General features: G+C 37.9%; 1 protein-coding gene across 2 annotated transcripts in view; it reads right to left on the reverse strand.

The window, feature by feature from the left end:
- Window positions 1-10,000, reverse strand: part of ddah1 (dimethylarginine dimethylaminohydrolase 1) — a 74,065-nt gene that overhangs the window by 12,215 nt on the left and 51,850 nt on the right. For both annotated transcript variants that reach the window (XM_068707679.1, XM_068707678.1), the window contains exons 2-4: window positions 9,032-9,131; window positions 6,277-6,350; window positions 830-949 (exon numbers count right to left, since the gene is read on the reverse strand). In XM_068707679.1, coding sequence (XP_068563780.1) covers window positions 830-949; window positions 6,277-6,350; window positions 9,032-9,122 — 285 coding nt within the window. In that variant the 5' untranslated portion in view covers window positions 9,123-9,131. The remainder of the gene's footprint in view (window positions 1-829; window positions 950-6,276; window positions 6,351-9,031; window positions 9,132-10,000) is intronic.

Consider the following 10,000-nt stretch of genomic DNA (forward strand, 5'->3'; position numbering starts at 1 on the left):
CAGAAAGGATCTGTCAAGGCCAAAGGTGTGTGTGCTTGTGTGCAAGTCTTCATACATATGTAGATAAACATAAAGCATGTGTGTCTATGCTGTGTAAACACAACATCAAATATTGCACTGTATTTTAGTCATGTGTGCTGAGAGAAAGGTTCACATACAGTCTCATCTCTTGATGTTTGGGAATTTTAGGGATAATTCCATCAGAGGAATGGGCTGAAATGTATTACTCTTTTTGAGAAAACAACAAATCTGTCTCTGTCAGGGTGTAAACTGCCTCTTGTTCATGTTGAGTCCTTCACCATCCCCTGGGTTATATTTCTTTTAGGACTATTGTTACGATGGCGCTAGATCGATTCAGAAGCCTTGTTTGCAGTAATGAGCTTAAGCCATTAAATGGAATACCTCTGTAATTGAAGCTGGAGTGTGAGCGCCAGGGGCAATCCCCTTAGCTTTGCTGAGAATATGAATTAATGACGAAGGATTAAGGTGACAGGTGGTCTCAATGTGCTTGCAGTGGGAAGGAGCAATCAAGTTGTAAGTAAGGGAGTCTGCTCTGAATCAACACGTGTAATGTCCTGTCTTGTAGTGTTATTCTTGCTGAATACTTTGCAGAGCAGGAGAAAAAAAGGACAGGGCTGTTAATACCAACAGTATCGAGCCAAGAGTCAACCAAAAAAACAAAAAAACAAAAAAAATCAGCTGCGTCATAATTATAAAAACAATGCCACTACATTGATTCAGTGGTTTCTATGACCACAGTTGGAGGAGGCATAGCAATGGGATGATACTTTTACTGCACATACAACACATAGATACACAAACTCCATACTTTGAGGGTTTTCTGTGCTGGTTCACTGGAGCCAATGAGAATAAGGCCTGGTCCTCCCATACTGCAGAAGCTTTTCAGATGCAGCCCTTCCAGCACAGGCACGGTTGACACGGCGTAGTCCTGAAAAACACAATCCAATTAGGTGAAGCAAAAACAAAATATGAATATAGGACAGACCCAGGTGATAAAGATGATTTCAATTAATGGCAGCGCTCTCTACGGTCAAACTGCAGGAATCACTTTGGATTTGTGGTGTCAAACATTAAGAGCCTGCCTCTACATCTGCTGTAATTCTTTGTAGGTAGTTACCTACTGTGTTAACAAAAAGACACACACCTTATGTACAGCAACAATGCCATAACTCAAAACATAACTGTGGTTATATTGTCCCACAAATATTTGCAATGACCTGTATAATATTAATATTAAAATATATTCCTAATTTTTTTCATATGTGTGTGAACAAATTATTAGAAAACAAATACATATGTAGTTTCATCCACATAAGATAATCTTAATGAAGGCAGGAATGGATTAGACAGGTGTGATAACACAGCGAAAGCCTTCCTTTGTGACAATGCCTCACAATCCACAACGAAGCACTGCAGCTCCAGTCAGTGTACGTGAAATGATGTGAAATGTAATATATATATATATATATATATATATATATATATATATATATATATATATATATATATATATATATATATATATATATATATATATATATTTTTTTTTATAAAAGAGCACTGTAGTGGTTTGTGCAGTATCATTAAATTGTGTCTAAAGTGGCTTTTAAAATAAAATAGCGGGCAGCTCAGGGCGGAAACAGCAGGAGTGTCTGGGAGATGATGTTACCGAGCCCAGGGCTCATAGGGTTATTACAGAGCAACTTGAAGAAACTTGATTGGAAAGGCTTTATCTTGCTGCAGGATGTTGCATACCAAATGTCGAGGTATACAAAAAAACTGCTATTGATAATAGTTGTATTAACACCTGAACATGGCATTTGGGTTTCTTTAAAATCTTTAAAGGCCTATAAAATGTTATCTTTAATATTTAATATTCATGACCAAATAAGCAACAATCAAAGTTAAGGATTAGAAAAATATATAATATGATTCATTTGTTATCTATTAGGAATGTGTGGGTGTGGTTTAATCACATTTAAAGTTGTTTTTTTTGGTATTTTTCAATCTGGACCCTGTTTTCCCATGTTTTTGTGTGTAAATGACAAATAGGAACAACAATTTCTGAAATGTATCTAGTTTTGAGTGAGAGCGCTGTAGATGGTCACAGGCTGCAATTATGCAAGCTGGCACCGTCATTTACGTCCACTAAAAGTGCTTGTTTTTGCCAAGATAGGCTGTGATTGTAATTATTAGAGTCTCGCACAAGGAGAAGTCAAGTTCTAAAATCTCGCGAGGTGTTCCTGGATGACAACGGTGGAAACACTGCAAGCTGGCTGAGCAGAGTTTGTTGTGTTGAAGTACAGAAAGCATAGCTTAGTGTTATCTATAGGATTTTCAGTATGAAGGCTGAATATTTAGATGATTTCGACAATGTGGATGAGGTCTTTGAATTTTAATTGAGCCAGAGTGCAAGTATATACAGATTTTACAACAAGACTTAACCTTCAGCGGGACTTAAACACAATAACAATCTGACAGAATTTCTCATATTTTGTACCACTGGTTAGTATAAAACCATGAGAAAAGCAAGGACAAGAAGACAAATATAGAAATCTCTCATGTAAAATGACCAAAGCTATGGCAGAAAATGTAGTGCTCATGTAGGTTCAAAATAAGAGGCCCATTAAGTCAATATGTTTGCCCTTAAATCTCTAAACTCTTCAGAATGAAGATAAAAGAAGTATTCAGCCAGCATATTGATTGATATCTGGTCTATATTTAGGATCATTTTTGAAATACCTTATAGGGAACTATAGTGTGCTATTTATCTTTAGCCTTCAACAGCTGATTTTGGACTGACCCCTTCATTAAAATGCCAGTTAAAAGCCTTCATGTTAGCAAGAATTAAAGCCTGGGGTCCATATTTGAAGAATTATAGCATAGCATAGCCTCCTGAAACAACATTGTTTTACCACAGACTTGGTTTTGATTTTGATTTACTGGACTGCAAGAATTTCCCACTTTCAACATGATTGATTGAGCATTTGATAAATAGACTCACCGTTTGTGACAAAACGCCAGAGTTGAGTCCTACAGAGATTTGTAAACCTTGAAGTGATACCAAGCTTTAATTTGAATTATGTGAGACTTAAAAAACCCTTTCCTTCCTGAATGTACATTTATATGAGCATATAAATTTAGGTTTGTGCCTAGGAACTGACATCCCTGTGTTTTGTTAATCACACAATGTGTTTTGAATTGTATTTTATAACTCTTAGCTTCATAAAATCCTATGAGGTACTGGAAGTATTGTGTACATTGTCCATAGTTACACTCTTTTGTGACATTTTCCATTCAAGTATACAGTATGTTAACACTTTTCAAGTCAATATTTGTACTGCATCATTAGCTCAAATTAAAGTGCTATGATTCACTGAAATAGTTATTGTGAATGAACAGAATAGCATTTGGCAGTTCATCATGCCAAAAACTTAAATTATTCCATCCAACGTTTTCCTGAATTTTTTCCCTTGGCACTTGTTCAGAAGATACAAAAGGAAATGTGGGAATTGTGAATCTGAACATCCTTCACTCCTTATTCATAAACAGGAAGTTGCAGTTCAAAATTAGAAGAACGAGTCATACTTTTCTTATAAAGAGAGAGACTGAGTTGCTTTTCATCTGCACTAACAGGCTGGTTTGCTGCCATGTTGTGACCTGAAAAGACCCACTGACCAACCCAGAAGCACAGCAGACTGAGCTTCACTGTTGACGTTCTTAACAGTGTTCATATTTTAGTTTTATTGGTAAATTTGGAGTCACCACCTCTAAATGCAGATGAAAAGAAGTGGTTTGGCCTCTATTATTCTTCCCGAACAAACTCATTCAATCAAAAGCACCATCTGCTTTAACCTCTTCAAGGACCATAAAGAAAAGAGCTTCGACATCTGTACGCAGTTGTTGAGTGATAAACAAACCTGGCAACTAAGTGACCCTTAATTTGATAATGATAGGAAAAAAAACATGATAGGAGGAATCAATCTGATAAAAAACGGAAAAAACAATAATGGACGCCCAAATGATTTTTCCTAGTGTCATTTGCCAGTGACGCATCATTAAGTCCTGTTTTATCAAAGATAACAGAAAACACAGAGGAATCCATAATGAGGAATTCAAATCAGATACAGACTGGAAGAAGGAAGCACAGCAATAAGGCCATTTAGGTTACTGTGATGTGTGGAACTCTTAACGCCGTGACCCACCTCTGAACTTGTGAGTAAGCCAGCTTTCCTCTTTTGTTACAGTCTCTCAGAGCAAATCCAAAAGCGATGCGTGTAAATCTGCAGTATGAAACTCTTTCACAATACAATAACAGTAAACAAGATGGATAGAATCAGTCAATGTTTGTGACCCGCACCATGACCCTGTTTCTAGGCTGCATGCCTAAATTCTTCCAGTTTGCCTGAATCTGTTGTTGCAGCAAGGTTTGGGATATTTAGCAGAATATTTCCTTAGGTGATTTTTGAGCTCAACTATGGTCTATCAAGGTCAGGCCTTAGTCAGAAAGTAGTCTGGAAAAAAAATAATTGTGAAATACAAAATCATTGACAGCAACAAGGGAGACATAGACCAGGCTTATACACTTACTGTTGCCATTTACTTTAATGAATAAGGCTGGCAATCTCATGAGAAGACCAAAACCAACAAAGTGTGTTTCAATACTTTCAGACTTCTCTTTCTTGACTTCACTCAGCTTCAAGCTTATTTGTTACTACAGAAGACATAAATCCACAAAAGGCCGGGTACTGTCGTTTTTTGCTAATGTTACCTAAACAGGAGGAAATAGTAGCCAATTTGGTACTCTGGAGGGTATTTATGGTTGCCGGACAGAATAGTTCTAGTGTAGTATCATAACGAGGGAACTCTGTGTAAAGCTAAGTGCAATGCTGGGTGTCATTGATGCGTCTGTAACTTTAAGTTTTTGAACAACAATGAAAATCTTTAGCATGGAGTAATACGCCTCATCAGGCTCTGGGTACACAGGGAATACCTCAATAGTTAGTGGAGGATCAATTTATTGATAGTTTTGGTCCTTTCATATTTGTTTATAATAAGTAAAATGTAGAATATCGCCTCACTTATCCTTTAACAGTGCTTCTCCCTGAAATGAGTTCAACCGACAGCACAGTACATTAATGATAATGTCAATTTAAAGGGTGACTCATTCCTTCAAAAGACTTGATTTTTTTGCTACCAATTATAAAATTGACAACAAAGGAGATACAAGTTAATTAATTCAAAGGAAGACGATATCTACTTTTCAGGTAAATCATGGCTATGAATGCAGGTATTGATTGATGATGATGATTAAAATAATTAATGAGGTAGGTGTTTCCGGTTCCCAAATCACCTTTTTAATTAGTGTCATCTACTGCTTGCTTCACCACTGTATACAGAGGTGGCAGAGGTTTGCGAGAAATGGAAATGGAAATGGAATTAGAGAGAACAGGAGGTAACAAGATGAAAAAAGAAACATACTGACCTTTACTTTTTCATACTTAAAGCTGCTCTTATCAATATTTTTATACAAACAATGGATCACGTGTAGTGATAAAACTTTGCTCACTGTGACAAATCCACAGAAAATGATATCCCCACTCTGTAGTTCACCTCAGCTCTGCAAAGCTTTAGAATGTTATTCAGGTAATTGTTTTGGTATTTGGCCTGCAACTTCACTGTTTTGATTCACTCTCACCGCTCATCAGTGCAGTTTTCAGCTGCAGTAGGCAGAAAAAAGCTCTAAAATCCCACAATATGCTTTTGTTCTAGCAACGAACAGCAGAAAGACAAAATATGTGACTAGCTGATGAACATAGTGGAGCGTTTAGCAGCTAAAGAGTTAACTATTTCTCTCAGGATTGCATGGAAAGCAAAATGCAGAAAAAAGAAGTGTGAATATTGGATGTACAGTTGGCCAGTAACAGGACCCCTAATAGATGCTAATGATACTATATGTCGCTGCTGGATGTGTAAATATGCAACTGTTGGCTGGCTTGTTAGTAATGTCAACTTTATAAGGTGATAATACATTAGTGTTATAATTACGGTTTGTTCCGCTGCCCTGCTGTGGCTATAAATATAAATATAAAGCTTAAGTTCATTTAATTTCAGTAACTTAACTTAAGGTATGTTCATATTTATGTATGCTTGTTTCATACACTTTCTCTTCAGTAATTTCGAGAGAGGAATCTTTGCTTTTAGTATTAATTGTGATACTGCCACTTTTTACACCACTGCAACATATAAACTCACCTTAAAGGCATCTGCTAGAATCTCAGCTCCTCTCTGATTGGTCCGTTTGGAAAGGCCCACAAAGAACTCGCGACCTGAAAAAAAATGTAGATGCCACTGAAGTTGTTTAGGCAAAATATCAATTCAATTCAACTTACTTAATTCAATTCAATACAATTGTCTCTATGCCTGTCCGCACAATTGAATGCAGCAGCTCGCCACAGATCAACAGATACACAATAGAACTCAAAACAATTAAAGGCTTTAAGCTTAAAAAAATATGTGGAATTAATCATAAATAAGTACATTGATAAATGACTATCTACAAAATTAATCTAAAAAGATATACAAGGTAATTTGACCATACGACAGCATTTAAAAAAAATACCTCCAGTATAAGGAACTAGGAGAGCATTATAAAGCAATGATAATTATAATATCTGGAGTATAAACATATTTACAACATCCAGAAACTTCTGAAATCAATTAAATCTATAGTACTAAAGTCTAAAAAACCTGAACAGCAGCAATACAGTGAGCCTGTTGAGCAACATTAGGGGAACACTGCAGTCACCACAGTGTGTACTATAGGCATGCTTGTGAGAAAGGCCAACTGTGGTCAGTACGGTGGGGCATAAGCAGACAGAGGCCTGAAAGCCTGGCGAGGCTGCAGCAGCAGCACACTGAGCTCAGGGATGGGCTCCTAACATAGCTGCTGAAACTTTACAAAATGAGCCGTTAGCCGGGGCCCTGCCAACAGGAAATGTTTCTAGTCCTGCCATGTGAAACCGATTTCAGCTGGAAGGAACGAGCGCACGGAGCCAGCGTCTAGAAACCCAATTAAGTGTACTATACTTTTTCCTTGTGGCCTGCGCAGTGTAGAAGACTCTGACCCACATTTTTACTCTGTGCCCACGAATTTCTGCCCTTACCAAATTTTATCATCTGATGCCATAGAAAGAAGAGGCCCGTTGTGAGAGCCGGGAGTCCTGTTGATTCTATTTGACCATGCAGTATTGCACACAACGTGTTTGCATCAGAGTAGTGTGCAGGAGAAATGCTGCTTAGTGTTCTGAGGAACCAGGTCATTGAGGCCGCACAGAGGAATGTTTGTCCGTTACCATGTTTTGACTCCAGAGAGAAATTTGTAAATTGTATCATGTTAGAAAGAACACATTAGGTGTCTTGAGAACTATGGATGAGGCAAAGGCAAACACAAAGCATCTGTTATACGATTTCAACAGATTGCTGCAAGCCAATCAGAAACATGTATGCACATTTTGTTGCTGCATTCAAATATTTCCTGGAATGGTCAGAGAATTTCTGCATTTGTTAATGGCCGTACAGGGAAATATCTAAAGTCGAGCCCACGTCATTACTGACCTCAATCATTGAAGCAGGGTGGAAAAATACATTGTTTTTTTTAAAGCCGGTCACGAATGAGAGGTTTATTGTACAGGTTTAAGCAAAGAAAATTGTACTTATATTTTTTTATTTATTACACTGTATTTATCCCATTGAGGGGGAAATTCTTCTCTGCATTTGACCCATCCCTTTACCAGGGAGCAGTGGGCTGCCCATGACAGGCGCCCAGGGAGCAGCTAGGGGTACAGTGTCTTGCTCAAGGACACTTCCAATCAGCTAACGTTCCAGCCAAGGATCGAACTGCTGACCCTCTGATTCCCAGACAACCCTCTTAGCCTAGTGAGCTAGCTGCCCCCTGAACAATAAAAGCATGCCATGCAGTAAATCAGACTAAAAGCACCAAAGCTTTGAAAAGAAACATTCGATTTGTGTGAACCGTGTCGGAGGAAATGTTCATTTGCCATCATAATGTGAAAAGCCATTTACGACCCCATGGCCTTTCCCTAGTTCCACTCACAGCACCAACTTTACAGTTTACAAGATCTGGCAAAATCACCATTATGTTGTGTGATCAATCCAACACCAACACACACACATCCAACATTACTAAATGATTTTTTTTTTCTCTTTTGCTGTAGTATCTGATTAAGATGAAGTACATGAGCTATAGAGCTTTTATTTTGTGTGTTTTTTGGTGCATTAGTATGCTCATGGTAGTTTTTTTTGTCAAAATGAAGTTGTACCCTTCACTTTAGTCTGTGTTGAATTATTTTCTAAAGTGCTTTATAAAGTAAAAGCTATTAAGATGACCATTAATAGCAGCTGTAGGAGACTATAACACTCTGACGCACATCTCCCCTTCCACAACCCCCACATTTTTTAAAACCAAATTGTATTTTAGGATTTGACTTGCAGTTAAGGTTACTAATGCAGTGCAGGGGATAAAACCTGAGGATGTGTTTCTTATTGATATCACAGTGCCAGTAAATTTCAGACTTGCATGTATCCACATTTGCACCCAGTACAAACTGACACAGTCAACATGGTGCCACCTCTCATGCTAGATGTATAATCCATAGGTCTTCTTCTCCATAGTTTTCATCGATATATTCATGTATATTATTATTAATATATATGTATTATTATATGTATAGTTCATTTCTGTCCCTATATAAACTTACAACTGTCGGAACAATGCTAAAGTAAAGTACGCTTGGACGTTATTATAGCGCTTTACTACTATTTTATGCAACTATTTGATATACCTTGTATGAATTTATACAAACCCAAGAGTAACAATGTTCCACCTTTTGTGAGGGTGACAGCTACATTTTATTTGTAAAATCTTCCATATGTGGAAGGCTGTTTGATGGTGCAGAAGATTTAGGTGTTCAACAAAATAGAGTTGTACCTGTAAAAAGCACATCTCCTCCATCCAGCGTGGCGTTCCCGTCAGTCATTTCCACAATGTTCAGATTCAAATCCTTCAGAGCTTTGTTCATTGCCTCCGTCTGGAATGACCACATGGACAAAACAAGATATACACTTAAAACATCTGCTGAAATTAAACAAAAGACTGAACTGTGATGGTGTACATTACACTACACCACCAAATGGTACAAACCATCAGCATTTCCTATCTTTGGGAATATAATGATACGGTCTAGTTCTGATCAGACATCTCTAAACAAGATGATGAAAATCAGTTTGAGGATATTTACTGGATTTCTTTAAGGCACGGTGTTTAGCCGTATCCATATGATTGAGCACAATGAAACAAAACCTCTCTCCAACAGGTTGCTATGACATAATTTTAACGAACCATGAAATTATGTAATTTTGGAGAAAGTACTTGCAAACTTTTACATGGCAGTGGCTGCGGAAAATAGGTATGCCGAAGAACCAACATAAACTCAAAAAAAAGCATCTTCCTGTCCTCATGTTCTGGGTCATCCGTCTTTCACATATTTATAGTGTGGAAGTGAAAGCATGGCTGCATCCCGGATAACATTAACATACATAATGAAATGCATTCCCTGGATGGAAAATGAGGGGCAAACCACATTTCACCTGCATGTCCTCTCTGCTGAACTTAAAACCTGAGCAAAGAGCAGGCCTTTTCTTTTGGCTGAACTTTGGCTGGTCTGTTCCTCTGTCTGACCGCCCAGTATGATTTTACCATCCTGTGTTTTGGGGTTCCTGTGGGACTAGTTTCCAAGGCCAGCCATGTTAGCGAGTGCATCAGTGTTTCCACAAGCCCTATCTCACTATGACCTCAGCCTGCTCACAGTGCTTTTTGGCAAACACAATGCTTCTGCTTCTCCTCATTTGTGGAAAGCTGAACCATGAGGTCATCCAGGTAGACTGCCATGCACTTCAT

Source organism: Cebidichthys violaceus, unplaced genomic scaffold (assembly GCF_023349555.1).
Source record: "Cebidichthys violaceus isolate CVI_PGR_0920_01 unplaced genomic scaffold, fCebVio1.0.p SCAF_13, whole genome shotgun sequence".
Classification (NCBI taxonomy): domain Eukaryota; kingdom Metazoa; phylum Chordata; class Actinopteri; order Perciformes; family Stichaeidae; genus Cebidichthys; species Cebidichthys violaceus.